The sequence below is a fragment of the Bacillus rossius genome, chromosome 6, assembly GCF_032445375.1.
Source record: "Bacillus rossius redtenbacheri isolate Brsri chromosome 6, Brsri_v3, whole genome shotgun sequence".
NCBI lineage: Eukaryota > Metazoa > Arthropoda > Insecta > Phasmatodea > Bacillidae > Bacillus > Bacillus rossius.
In genome coordinates, this window is record NC_086334.1 from 2,278,162 (window position 1) to 2,293,007 (window position 14,846).

The 14,846-nt window shown below is 43.7% G+C and overlaps 1 protein-coding gene across 4 annotated transcripts in view; it reads right to left on the minus strand.

The window, feature by feature from the left end:
- Nucleotides 1-14,846, minus strand: part of LOC134532488 (protein sidekick) — a 136,666-nt gene that overhangs the window by 50,487 nt on the left and 71,333 nt on the right. For all 4 annotated transcript variants that reach the window (XM_063368916.1, XM_063368918.1, XM_063368917.1 and 1 more), the window contains exon 2: nucleotides 9,244-9,339. In XM_063368916.1, the coding sequence (XP_063224986.1) occupies nucleotides 9,244-9,339 (96 nt within the window). The remainder of the gene's footprint in view (nucleotides 1-9,243; nucleotides 9,340-14,846) is intronic.

Genomic DNA, 14,846 nt, shown 5'->3' on the forward strand with positions numbered 1-14,846 from the left:
AAAAGGTATTGGTCAATAGTTTGTAACTAAAATTTAACTGTCAATAATACTTCAAGAAAATATATACCGATAAATGGTTGAACACACGACATCGGTATACAACCACTCAATGACTGACTTAATTCAAATATTTTATGTACAAACGCAAAAAAAATAATGTTTTAAATTTTTGTTTGAGCTTTATTTATAACATGGTAGAATGATAATGCTACTAAAAGTTACTAAAAACTAAAAAACATATATAAATATTATTTTTTGCAAAACTCAGTTCCCCCGTAGAAACCCCCCGAATGGCCACCGCATGGGGAGCCCAAGAAAATAAACGGGCTCTCCATTTGGAAGCCGCCTGTAAGGTTTTTTTTCTGTTCCACCCACCGTTTCTTTGGTAGCCTGACTTGTTACAAGGGATTGTATTCCTACCAGAGAAAATGCCACCATTTAGTCTGGGCAATCCGCCTTGGAGGAGCCGGGGCGCGAACCCGGGTCCTACAAGTTACAAGGCAGGCGCTCTACCCCAGAACCAGAGTGGTAGAGCGACTATCAGCAGTCTTATTAACACTGACATGATGTTATATATACCACGACACTTTATAGTCTAGTATAAAAATTGTATTGCATGGCATTTTTTTTTGTTTTTTTAACTATTTGAAAAATAAAAGTTGTGAGTGTGGTCACTATTATGTATGTTTATCTTCTTGCTTTGCAATTTTGGTAGTCCAAGTTAAATTCTTTAATATGTTTACACCACTACATAAGTATATATTTCAGTTAGTCTGCATGAGTTTGAAGCAAATTATGCCACGATTTTATTTATCTGCCTTTACCTTAACTGCGCAACATAAAAATATTATTTTTAAGACAAAACAAAATAAAGTGGCTCAACAAATAAAACCTTTAACTTTTAATGCTGGAAACAGACAGTTTTGCGATGTTGCCGAGTCACTTTTTGAGATCACTTAACTGAACGTAATGTGAATACTAATTCGAAATATTAGTGAAGTGACCGTTAATGAGTGATTTTTATGGTGTGTTTAGAAATAAAACGCAATAAACCATATTTAATTTTTAAAAAGTTTTCTTTGCGGGGGTATGTCCCGTTCCAGGTTATTATTTTTAATTTACAGTTTAAACGGTTAAACTTGTAGGCTTTTTAAACCGCCGAAATTCAACAAAATGAAATAAATATGTATGGTTCATACTTTTTGCATTATTAGCTGGCAGAGTATTTAATATTGTTATTGTGCAGTATGGATAAGGAGAATCTAATGGAATAAATAACTGAAAATGTTTGGGTTGAAAGACAATGCTGGTCACTATGGCGTGGTGTGGTTTAAATTTATTTCAGATTATTTTGTTCAGGTTATTTATTTAATTTTATTCGGCCTTTCAAAATCAGAAAATTTCCGAGGATTCTAAAAAGCAAGGTAAAACTTAATACTTTTTTTTTCTGAAAGAAATTAAACCATATCATATATTATATTTGACTTTAAATCCTAGAAAGTTCCAGTTTTATATATATATATATATATATATATATATATATATATATATATATATATATATATATTCCATTCTCCTTGCCGGTACTGCACAAAAACAATAATAATAATACTTTGCTAAGATAATTACGAAGGAAAAAAAAAATATATGCGGTAGGTATATTTGTATGATGCAAAAAGCGGGCGTTCAGCAGTGAAGAATGTGTAATGTGTAGGGACAGGAAAAATTCGCGGTTTCAATAGCCTTCAGGATAGACTGCACATTCCGCTGTACACTTGGCCAAATAACGCCAATTCATTGGCTGCTGACTTTTGAGTCGTCTCAGCTGGTTTGTCTGTGATTTGATCCTTCTTTAGTTGAGGATTTATAATTGGTTGAGATTCGTACAGATGAACAGTAAGCCAATAGCAAAATCATCTGAAAGGTATATGTATTTGACTTCTAGCCTATCGCCGAATGAATCCGCGAATTTTTCCGGTCTCTAGTAATGTGGTGTTAGCCCGGCGGGCAGACAGGGAGACAGCCCTAGCCCTCGCCCTAGCAGGGCTCGGGTGTCGTGTCGGGAACAATGGAGCGTCGAGCAGTCCCAGTGATGAAGAGGAGGGGGGAGCAGGTTGGCCGCCACTCGCCACGCACCGGAAACCCGCCTCACAAAGCCACGCACCGCCACTCCATCGAGTCCCAACGACCACAGCGTCACCACGTCACCAGTAGCGAGGCCGGTGTACCAAGACCAGTCCCTTGTTACCAGGGGACGGATTCACTTGTCCTATCCGTTGCCCGAATTCCGCGCATGCGCAGAGCCCACTTTTTTTTTTGACGTGATAACGTCTTATAAATGGATGAACGCCGGCTGCACGCACAAAAAATTGTCACATTCCGCCCTGAGCCGGGCGTGCAAGAACCGGCCAACCACCGTGCGAGAAAATCTTCTATAATATCAAACAGGTTAAGGCGGGCTTTTTTAACTAATTGTTCGTGATTATATTTAAACAAATTATTTAAATTTAATTTGCAAAAAAATGTAGATAATATTTGAAAATTAAAAAGTATGCAAATTTTCATCAATGTTTTGTTATGACGTTGTCACGTTAAACTATCGTCCGTAAACCGACTTTACAGACAACCAATTTTTTGCCCTAGCAATTGTATCGATTGTTGCGAAACGTTCGCTAGCGTGCGTTGGAACCAGCTTCGAGCCTCGCACAAGGCACCACTTATTAAAACTGATGCCGATTTTGGGTAGGACACGTTCTGGAACACGGCCCGCTAGTTAGGTTACGGTCGTGTCCCAGCAAGGCGGTGCTTATTAGCTACCTTACCAGGAGGTCTTGGAATACACGCCCCTGCGAAATTGTTATTTTCTTTGTGTTGTTTTTAGTACTATTAATACAAATACGCTCATCTCTGACACACTGACTCTGAAACGCTGTATGAATTATATGCAAACGTGTTTAGAGTGTAACATTTTCATTACTCTTTGCTAACCTTCTTCCTCCTAGCATTGCTGCCGAGTCCGTGGTGCAAAGATAATAAAACTAGAGCATAGCGTTTGTTTTTCATTTCAGTTTTGATTTTAAGCATGAAAGGTTCGTGTAAGTATTGTTTTACATTAGAAGTCACGAGTGTATGTTAATCTTGCCTTGTAATTACTAGAATTCTAAATGAAAACTAATGTATGCGTATTGCTACAACTAGTAGAACTGTTGGAGTCATTAAGTTTGGTATGTTCTCTCTTCTGAAATTTGCCTCCAGGGAGTTAAGGGTGTGCCAATTAGACCGACGGTGTGTTTACGAGAGCCTTAAAAGAGAAAGGTTGTGCTTTCGGCGAAGTTCCACATAAATTCGCCGAGCACGACTGAGCCAGAAGAAAGTCATTAACAATTTCCACCGATGTTACTTGACAATACTTTTTTCCTGGAGTTGCACCCCACTGAGTCCAGCCGACGGCTCCGTCCTAGCGAGCTCCCGGAGAACAGTTGAAGCGAGAAGCGGAAGTGGGCTCGTGAAAGTGCGGGCCCCGGTCGTGACGTCACTCCCCGGGTACAGGTGACGTCACTCATCTCCAAGTCCCGTACTCTGGGTCGAGGGGCCAGGCTGCGCCGACTTGGATCATCAGATATTGTGCCACAGCTTGCATGAGTCGTGATGCGGCACTTGAAAGTCAACGTTAGTGGACCGTGCTAATTGTTCTGACACATATAACTCACCACGTGAAACAGTTATTTCGTCAAGGTGATTACAACCTCGAGCGTGTTAACACGGTTTTAAAGCTCAGGGAGATATTATTTACACCTTAATGTCAAAAAAATGAATGAAAAATTCAATATTAAAATTTGTGTGGTTTCATATTTTAAAAAAACCTGATATGAACTTGATATTTCAGGAAACAAAAAAAAACATTGCCATTCATTCATATTTTGTAAACACTAACTGTGTTCACATGCACTACTACTATTACATCCCACATAAATTTCAGGCGTCCTTGTTTCCCACAGTACACTGCGACTAAGGTTGTTTCCTGGAAGAAAATAGCTTGGCCTAGGGTTGTTTTTGATACCGAGTCGTTAAACCACAGCAAAAATAAATAAATTAAAAAAACAATTGGTGAGGACTAGAGCTGAGTACTAGCCTGCCAGGGGTATGTGTCTCCTCTGTCCTGGCGCGTAGTCTTCTCGTCGTGCACTGGCCATTGCGAGGTTGCTGACATGTGATGCAAATACCTTGAGTGCTTAGAATCTCTACCGGGAGTTTCATGCCTAACAAAACTCGACATTTATTTGAAAATGCGGTCAGGTCAAACGCGCCGCGAAAAATTTCTGAAATTAGTTTTTCTTCTTTTTTTCTTTTAAGTGGTGGAATCTATGGACTTTAATAATGTTCTTAGGCTTTCACAGCCATTGTCAGAAGTAGCATGGCTTCTGGGTTGTAGCCGTGTCCTTGGCAAATAATTCACCAACGTTTCGGTCGACATTGCAAGTCGCCATCATCAGGGAGCAGTTACCTACTGTAGGTAACTGCTCCCTGATGATGGCGACTGCAATGTCAACCGAAACGTCGGTGAATTATTCGGCAAGGACGCGGCTATACAACCCATAAGCCAAGCTACATGTATGGACTTTATACGGAGGTCGGAAGTTCTGGTCGCGGGCTCCAGGTCTCCCGGTGTCGAGGGCTCAGGGGGCGAACACCCGGCCCCAGGTGCGGGGTATTTATAGCCGCATGCAAATGACGCGGCGATGGCCGGAGGCGCTCCTGGGCTCCGCCCCCGACACGCGCCCCGCGGCCGTTGCCCCCCCGCGAGTCGCGACGGCACTTTCCATTCCCGCCATCAGAGTTACATTCCAACACCACATTGTTAATGCTACGTTTTCGTCAAACATTGTTGTGAAAAGTTCCCGACGCGAAAAGGACAGGGAATAGATACTTGGCCAAAGATATATATATATATATATACATATATATACATACATATATATACATATATATATATTTCTCTGCCTTACGATATACTCACGAGTCGAGGTTTCAATTGCCAAAGACGTTTCACTTCTATCACGTGCACTAATTTGCAAGAGCTAATTTTTTTATATGTTTTCTAAAAAAAAAATAGACATTAAAATAAATAAAAAATACTGATATAATTGAATTAAAATATTTCACTGTCTCGTAATATGACGCGATTACACAAGGATTCGATCTTCAGTATTTATTAAACCGGAGATTAATTTGTTACGATAGAATTGTTAGATGAATTAGCAAAATTAAGGTCGGAATTTAAGTTCCAGGGTGGATTACAAAAAAAAAATGTTTTGACGTGACAACGTTTAATAAATCTATGAACGCTGGCTGCACGCACGAAAAAGTGTCCCGTTACGCACATTGTTCCGTTTCGCTGTGTCCCGTTACGCTCGTACGCTTGCGCCGCATCTATCTCTCTTCCACTCGATTGGCCTATGCGTCCGAGGAGAAGAAAGACAGCGGCAGCACACAACTTACATCTACACGTGAACTGTTTCGTCGACTGTTTATAAAGTGAAGTGAAAAGTCAACGTGATTTTCATTGCTTATTACAACAAATTCGGCAATAAAGGTTAATTATCCTTGCATTTTAAAAATCTTATTAAGTATACTTTCAAGTATTTATTCTTTTATTATTAAAATAAAAATGATTCAATTTTATTCATAAAAGTATGCAATCATTTCATCAATGTTTTGTTATGACGTCACGTTAAACTATCGTCCGTAAGCCGACTTTACAGACAACCAATTTTTTTTATTTAAAATTTTTCATGGGCGCGCCCCTGATACCCAGTATTTTACTGCGCAAGTTAATGAGCATAATGTAACAAAATAAAGTCCATTTTGACGTGATAACGCCTTGTAAATCGATGAACGCCGGCTGCACGCACGAAAAATTGTCACGTTCCGCCTGAAGCCGAGCGTGCAAGAACCGGCCAACCACCGTGCGTGAAAATGTTCTATAATATCAAACAGGTTAAGGCGGGCTTTCTAACTAATTGTTCGTGATTATATTTAAACAGATCAATTAAATTTAATTTGCAAAAACTGTAAATAATATTTGAAAATTAAAACAGTATGAAAAATTTTCATCAATGTTTTCTTATGACGTTATCGCGTAAAATTATCGTCCGTTAACCGAATTTATAGACAACACCCTTTTTTTTAAAAAAAAAAAATTCGTTTATCTATTGCATGGATCAAATAAAAATTATGCTTGAATGAAACACTAATAAAAATATAAATATATGCACCAATTTTCGTATTATCTCGAGAGAGAAAAAAACCCCCTTCATGTGTGCAAAAATACCCACAGCCACGTGTTTCACAAGTGTGCTGTAGTATAAATGAGCAGCTGGTTCGCGAGGCGAGCTGCAGTGGAAGCACAGCGAGGCTGCGCGGGGGAACTTGCCGGCAGATAGGCCCGCAGTCTCCCGGGGCCGCAGCGCGGGGAACAAGAGGGCCTTTCACGTCTGGAGATAGCGCCGATAGCTCCCCTTGTGGGGGAGACCAGCACGGCAGCCCAGCTGACGACCCCCCGGCCTTACACTAGCGCGTGTGTCTCGAGTCCGCCCATGGCAACTCTCAACAATTGTCCGCCGCGGACAATGGCGGCTCCGGGAAGACTTCTCGCGGTAGTCAGTCGCCAAAAAAAAAGGGAGGGGGGGTTGTCTGCAAAGTCGGTTTACGGACGTTAATTTTACGTGATAACGTCATAAGAAAACATTGATGAAAAATTGCATACTTTTTTTTTAATTTTCAAATATTATTCATAGTTTTTGCAAATTTAATTTAAATAATTTTGTTTAAATATAATTACGAACAATTAGTTAAAAAGCCCGCCTTAACCTGTTTGATATTGTAGAAGATTTTTTCGCACGGTGGTTGGCCGGTTCTTGCACGCTCGGCTCAGGCGGAACTAGACAATGAATGGTCGTCGGGATTATAAAACATCGTGTGGCCAAGTCCCAAATTTTTAAAAAAGAAAAATCTATATCTACAGACTGTAAACGTCATCTGCCATAACTGTGCTTCATCCATTAAAAAAATATCTCTAAATTAAACTGGGGCAAGTCTGGTGTCTGGTAGGCGTCATGTTCTCCACCCCTCTTGTTACGATGACCCTGGCCGATGGTAAACAACCCCACTTGGCTTTGTTTACAACAACTGGATTCGAAATTCAAGCCAATGATGGCATCACGCGCAGAAGACAAGAAATCAGTAACTCAGTTGGAAACACAAACACACGTGATTTTCCCCAGTTCTCAAACACAACCCTGCGTAAAACACGTGAAGCGACGGTTTTCGGTGGCCACAGTTCGAGGATTGCGTCACACTCCGCGCGTTCGTGTGAGTAGACTCCAACATCGTAATAAGGACAAGCTATTGCCGCGAACCTGGCGGCGTAGAAGTGCACCTACGGTTTTTTTTTTTTTTTAAGTGCGTGAAACTAGTTTCCAGAAGTGGCATGCAGCAGCGTGGAGTGTAAAACAGCTGGAAAGCAATGCAGTAAAGTGTCTCGCGCTTCGGCAATGCTGATTGGCCAGTGTTTCCCGTGTTGTGCTATTACAAGCAACTATGTGCGCTGGCCTGAGTCGCCGCGCGGAAGAGCGACCCGGGTGGCAGTAGCCCTCCGCCCCTCCGCACCGGCATTGCCCGCGCCTCCACCGTCATCTCCCGTCTGGAACCTCACCACTCGACACGGCTCCATTGTGGAGGCTGTGCATCCCGCGGCGCGCATCTTCCCCGACTCAGCGTTCCGCGGCATGTACTTCGTGGCTTTCGGTGAGTGCCGACACTTTGAAGACTCGGGCGTGCAAGCACTGCTGTGTCGAGGAGTCAACACCGCGAGTGCTGCTCGACCCGGACTCACACCAGGTCCCCTGCCGCTGACTCGAGGCGGTGCAGACTGCCGGTAACGTCAGTCATCGCCAGGTCGCTTGTTTCCGACAACCCATCTGGGACGAGCCCTCGGCTAGCTCTCCGGGAAACAAACTGCCGTATTCACCGTCAGTAGAGCCCGGAACAATTCGCGGTTTCAATGGCCTTCAGGATAGACTGCACATTTCCCTGTGCACTCGGCCAAATAACGCCATTTCATTGGCTGCTGACTTGTAAGTCGTCTCAGCTGGTTTGTCTGTGATTCGATCCTTCTATTCGGTTGGAGGTTTATAACTGGTTGAGATTCGTCCAGATTAACAGTAAGCCGATAGAAAAATCATCTGAAAGGTATATGTATTCGACTTATAGCCTATCGCACGAATGAATCCGCGAATTTTTCCGGTCTCTAACCATCAGTTACGGCGACCCGAGTGACAAACAGCTCAGGCTCATAGCCGCGTGGGCCAAGAACCCGCTCCTGAACAACCCGCCTCCAACATTCCTTCCGTATTGGCGGCAGGGGGTGACGGCAACAATGTAACATTACTTAGAAGTAACTACGGGACTTACTTCTCGCTCAAGTTGACATTACATATATGAATTGACGATGGGTGTTCCCTCGGCATTGTGCAGAGTGGAGTGAGGTACGAGGGAAGTAGCTGAACAAGCACAGGGCCAGCGCCCGCGCACAGACGAAGGTCGCGGGGAAAGTCTGGCCGAGCAAACAAGACGCTCTCGGCAGAAAGGCGGTATCGGATATTGGAGCGGCCCAGCGCGGAAATTAATCCGCGCCGGCCCGTGATTGGTGGCAGTATCGACCCGCGCGCGGGGCTAAGAATACCTTCCAGCGCCGGCCGTCGGTCCGAAACACGCGGCCGACAACAAAGCGGGCCGCGGAGGATGACAGTTTACGAATTCCCGATGTTCCTGTCCGCCAGTGACGCGGAAACTCCACGAGCTCAGCACAAAAAAAAAATAATTAAATTACTTTCGGAGTGCACAGCTTTGTAGCGTGGCTTACATCAGCTAAATGACCAATAAGCTACGAGTTTATCTTTTAACAATTAAAATTTCCTCCTTCATTTTTTAATGGTGCCTCACTCCTTAAAAAAATTATATATTTTTTTTATTAGGTGTATAACAATTACTCACTCTAAATAACAATATGTTAAAAATTTCGAGAAAATTAATAAAATTACACAGGAAAGCAGTAAGCGAACCAGTTGAACACGGCAACACTGTGAGATGACGGGACAGGCGCGGGCCAGGAACTAGGGGCTAGTGGGGGCGGAGGCAGGGAGATGCAGGGAGATGCAGGGAGCGGCAGGCAAGGGCAGGTACCTTGCGCGTGGCACTGCAGGATCTTGGTGCCGCCCTCCGCCACGATGCTGCTGGCCGAGGACGGCTCCACGATGAAGCGCGGCGGCTGCAGCGAGTCTGCAACACACGGGCACCACCAGACTGCACCACACTGCACCACGCTGCACCACACTCGCCCCCCTCGGGGCTTGCACGGTCCTCACGACCATGTCGCTAACAACTCAATCATATTTTCCTTATTGATTAGTTGTATAATATAGCAACGAAATTCGCACTTTTATTTTATGCTAGTGAGTTTTTTTATATCTAAAAGATTAATAAAGTACAAATTGTTACAAACTCGCAATTTAAAAACAAAAATAATTTCTAGCGCCATCTTTCAGTGAAAAATTCAAATGGATTTCTTCACACACACACAGCGGAGTAAAACACAGCGCTATAGAGTCAGTCAGTGAGCCAGTGATGAGCGTAATAATATATATGATTAGATTGGCGACCATGAAATTTAACCTCTTAATAGATCATTAAACTCAACTTTTTTTCCGCTCTGAAATTTATAAAAAAAATATTTTCAGTTGTGAAAAAAATGTGTATGTCCTGTTACAGGTCATTATTTTATTTTTACGTACACGTTTACGGTTGATACACGAACTACAGCCATTCAGCGTGTGGAAAGAAGCATGTGCTTCAAATAAGACACTTGCTTAAAAATAAACCAATGGCGTCGGCCGCTGGCATAAACCTTATTGCAGTCTAATGAGTGTTCATGATTTTTCGTGGGAAATTCGTGGACCTATGTATTTATCCCCACATTATTGTTGTTTGGTCTGGTGATTACTGAGGCGAGTGTGTTTTCTCCAGACTGGTAATACGTAGAGACCGGAAAAATTCGCGGATTCATTTCACGACAGCCTGAAATTCAAATAGTTATAACTAGAGACCTGCAAAATTCGCGGATTCATTCGGTGATAGGCTAGAATTCAAACACATATACCTCTTAGATAATTTTGCTATTGGTTTACTGTTTATCTGGACGAATCTCAACCAGTTATAAACCCTCAACCAAAGAAGGATCGAATCACAGACAAACCAGCTGAGACGACTTACAAGTCGGCAGCCAATGAACTTGCGTTATTTGGCCGAGTGTACAGAGAAATGTGCAGTCTATCCTGAAGGCCATTGAAACCGCGAATTTTGCAGGTCTCTAGTTATAACTTAGTGCTGCCTCTGCTATTGGCTCAGAACTCACCTGGATGATTCTGGGCCAGTGAGAAACACTCAACCGCAGCTGTATCGAATCACAGGCCGCTACGTTGGGACACCTTCACAAGACAGCAGCCAATGAGAGGGTGGCATTTGACCGAGTGTACGTAGACCTATGGAGTTCATCCTAGAGGTCATGGAACCCGCGAATTTTTCCGGTCCCTAGTAATACGTGGACACACACAGGACTGCTAGCTGCAGGCGAGTGACGAGGGCGGACAGGGGACAGGGGGCAGGGTCCCACGCGGACTCGTGGTCGAGGTCAAGGACGACCCAGCCGTCGCGGCTCGACGACCCCCCGGCCCGCGCAAGGTCGTCACCACCTCTCCCCCCACCGGCCACCCGCACAGGCGCTCCGCACACACGTGCGGATATCACCAGCAACACCGTCACTCGCCCTAGTGCAGCAACACAGGCACACAGGTAGTCGGCCGACCATATCCCGCCTCTCCTCCGTCCAGGACTTCCACTACACGACTTCACCCGTCCGCCGGATGAGTGCTGCCGACTATCTCGGAGATTTACATATATGTAGGGACCGGAAAAATTCGCGGATTCAATGACCTCTAGGATAGCCTCCATTGTCCTCTGCGTTTCTCAAGTAAACACGCGTGTTCATCGGGTACTAAATTGTGAGGCGTCCCCACTGGGTAGCTTGTGATTCGACGCTTCTTTGGTCGATAGTCTCTCATTGGCCCAGAGAGCTCCAGTTAAACTGCGAAGCCAATAGCAGAACCAGAACAACTGTACACATGTTTGAATTTCAGCCTATCACGAAATGAATCCGCGAATTTTTCCGGTCTCTACATATATGTTGTTTGTTTTATACGTCTTTTTAGGTAAGTTTCGACTTAGGGACCGGAAAAATTCGCGGGTTCCATGACCTCTAGGATGAACTCCATAGTTCTACGTACGCTCGGTCAAATGCCACCCATTCATTGGCTGCTGTCTTGTGAGACGTCCCAACGTAGCAGCCGGTGATTCGATAAAGCTTTGGTCGGGTGTTTCTCATTGGCCCGGAGTCATCCAGGTGAGTTGTGAGCCAATAGCAGAGGCAGCACTAAGGTATAACTATTTGAATTTCAGGCTGTCGTGAAATGAATCCGCGTATTTTTTCGGTCTCTACGGTATCGTACTAGCATTTCCTTGGAAAAATTCAGTCGTGATTAAATTGATCGAAAATGATTTTTTTTAAGAACCGCAATGTTATAATAAAAAAAATCTAAACGATCTAATTATCTAATACAAACACCACAGGCGTGTATTCCAGTTAAAAAAAAAAAAAAATTGACTGCCGCAGCGAAGACCATGGATATGATCAATCCGACCGTACGTCAGGAGTCAGAGCTTGCAAGCTTTTGACGGATGGACGGACGGATATAACTTTTCGCGCCATCCGATTGGCTGCGGATCACGTGATCACGGACGGTAATTCCGCCTTGACGATAATACAAGCTCCCCAGCCCTTCGCCAAATTAGCACACCAACCAAAAACAAAAAAAAATTCGTCCTTTTCCACATACGTGGACACGTTTGGCATTTGTTCATTTTGTTGCTTTAGATAAAAAAAAAAATTTTTCTGTTATGTAACGATACAAATCTTTGATAGCATTTTTTTTTATTCATGGCACTGAATTCTAACGGTGAACCCCCGGGCCGCGGCTATGCTGTGCTGGTAGTTCTGCAGACAATGCTTCGCAACCCGGCGTGGAGGGCTGCACAGGGTTCGTTCCACTTCAAACACTTCACGACAGATTTTTTACAAGTGTGGAAACTAGTAGCTTCTTATTGCAGCTTTAATCGGCCCAAGCAGCTCGTTCCACTTTCACTGGAAACCACTACACCGCGTAAAAATTATGCTGAAAAATTTATATATGCTTACAATACTGTTTGAGAAAATAAAATATTAATTTTAAATTTGAAAAAAAAATCATTATAGTTGTAATGCGCCTTCTATCTCAGATATGTCCATCTATTCTCAATCAGATTTCAAGGAGAAAATGTTCTTCCTTCTAACTTCCATCCTGCGTCTTTCCTTTCAACGCTTTACGTCCATCCTCGTGAATTCTTCATCGCCTCATCATCCCCGCTTCTTAGGCTATTCATCCTCCCTGCCATTGTGGCTTCTGTATGGCTCTCCTCTCAGAATGCGAACCATTCAACTGGTCTTCCTTTCGTAATTGTTTTCCTAATGCTTCTCTCTCTTCTGTGCCGTACCTTCTCATTACTCACTTTGTCAGTCCGGTTAATCTCCTCCATTCGGCCTTCCCTCCCGGGCGGAGACTCAAAGAAGCTCTCCCTGACTACCTCTCCTAGTCTAGGGTCTCCTCCAGGTAGACCGTAGACCTGCAGACCGCGGCCAGGTGTCACTGGGAGCTCCTGTGAGGCTGTCAGCCCGTGGTGGCAGCACGCAGGTGTGTCCGCCTCGCAGTGACGTCACGTGGTCTCCTCCAGGTACAGTGCAGACCGCGGCGAGGTGTCACTGGGAGCTCCTGTGAGGCTGTCAGCCCGTGGTGGCATCACGCAGGTGTGGCAGCCCTGCAGTGACGTCACGCAACCAGCGGCCTCCAGGCGGGGTCAGACAGACGTAGCGGCGCCCTGAGGTCGTGACCCGCTGTCCGCCCGCACAGCTGACGGGCACGCGCGGAGGAACATCAGAATTATATCGCTCTCCCGGCCGGCCGCTGGTACTGAGTGAGAGAGGGGGGTTGTGAATTATACAGCCCGGCGACCCCGCAGCGGCGCTGGACGGACGACGAAGCGCCAGATTTCATCCCGCGGCCGTTAAGAGGATTAGCGCAGTCCGCACACTGCCCCGCCGGCTAATCCCCGGCTCCCGTGAAGAAGGGAAAACCTCCGCTGCGGCGGTGGACACTTTTACAACCCAACTTTGTAAAAATGTGTGTCGACACAAAACCGCAGATTTTCTATACTTTAACACATCCCTTGTCCACAGAATACTTAAGCTGGCTTGCACAGTCGAGAGACTTGGAATACCTCGCGTTGCAAGCAGAGCTGTCGAAAGGGGATGAAAAGAAGGCGTGAATTGATTTTAGAATTATTTTTTTTAATGTGTGATTTTACCCTGATTCGACGAAAATTACGAGTCTATCATTAGAAACCTTACAAGTTATGCTTCTATTTTTAGATCAAGTCTAAAGTTATAACCACGGTATCTTTACGTTTTAAGACTTTTTTTGTGTAAGTTTTGAAAATTTGTACTTTACGAAATGAGAGCCTTCCCGACATAATTATTTGTCCCCGAGCCCTAAGTTTCTCTCAACGGCATTGATTAGACTGACCAACCGTTTACCAGCACTTTTCTCATTAGTAACAGAAGAATGCTCAGATGCCAAACGCTGATAGTTACCTGTCGGAAAAGTGCACTAATTTGCAGGGTATACTATACATTCTGTTGTGGTCTGAGCTGGACACGGCTCGACGTACAAATGAGCAGTGTCGGGTTACGTGTGACAAGTCGATGACACGAGTCAACTGTAATCCTCTTCTACAGCCACGTACTTTTTTTTTTCGATGATCTACGCCTCTCGCGCTACCCTCGGCACGTCCGATACTCTTCGCTCTAATTTTTATTGAAACACATTCCCGTTTCCAATATTCACTGTAAAGCACAGCTAACCTTTGAAGATACTCTGATAAGTTTCCCCAACATTCCAAACATTCAGTTCAAACATTCCGTATCCAAAAGGATATTAAATTACTTACACAGTTACTTCAAAGTAACAAGCAGATATTCCATTCTGTATGTAAGGAGTTTCAGAGCATTAAGATAGCTGGAAAGTTTAATTTTTATTCCAGAGGTTAGCGGAAAATTATCATTCGTCGCTAATTAAATCCCTGGGATGTGACTCGCTTATACAGACGTGTTGAAATTATTACACTCAAAGGGTTTTTTTTCCTAAAATTAAAACCTTTTATAGTCTAAGCACATTTTTCGCTAATTAAACATTATTTAGTACTTTTTTTTGCATTGAATGAAGTTACTTGGTCAATATAACATGGCTGAGTGATTCCAGAATTTATGTAGAGTAAGAAAAACTAGAAAATATAAGAATTTTGCTTTGAGTCTTATAATTTTCATCAGCTAGTGCCAATTAACAAGTATAGGTAAAACTGTTCTCACTAAGAAATCAACCAATTGATAATCAAACATCGGTTTAACACACCTATGACTATGAAATCTACCCTGAGGCCAGACGAATTCGCGAAATTTCCGGGTCTCGTTGCAAATACGCATACAATATACGAAACTTGTACACAAAAATTAACGTAGAATTCTTTAAAATAGTGCCCAGCGTAATAAATACACGCAAATTGTGTTTTCAAATACATATCTCGAC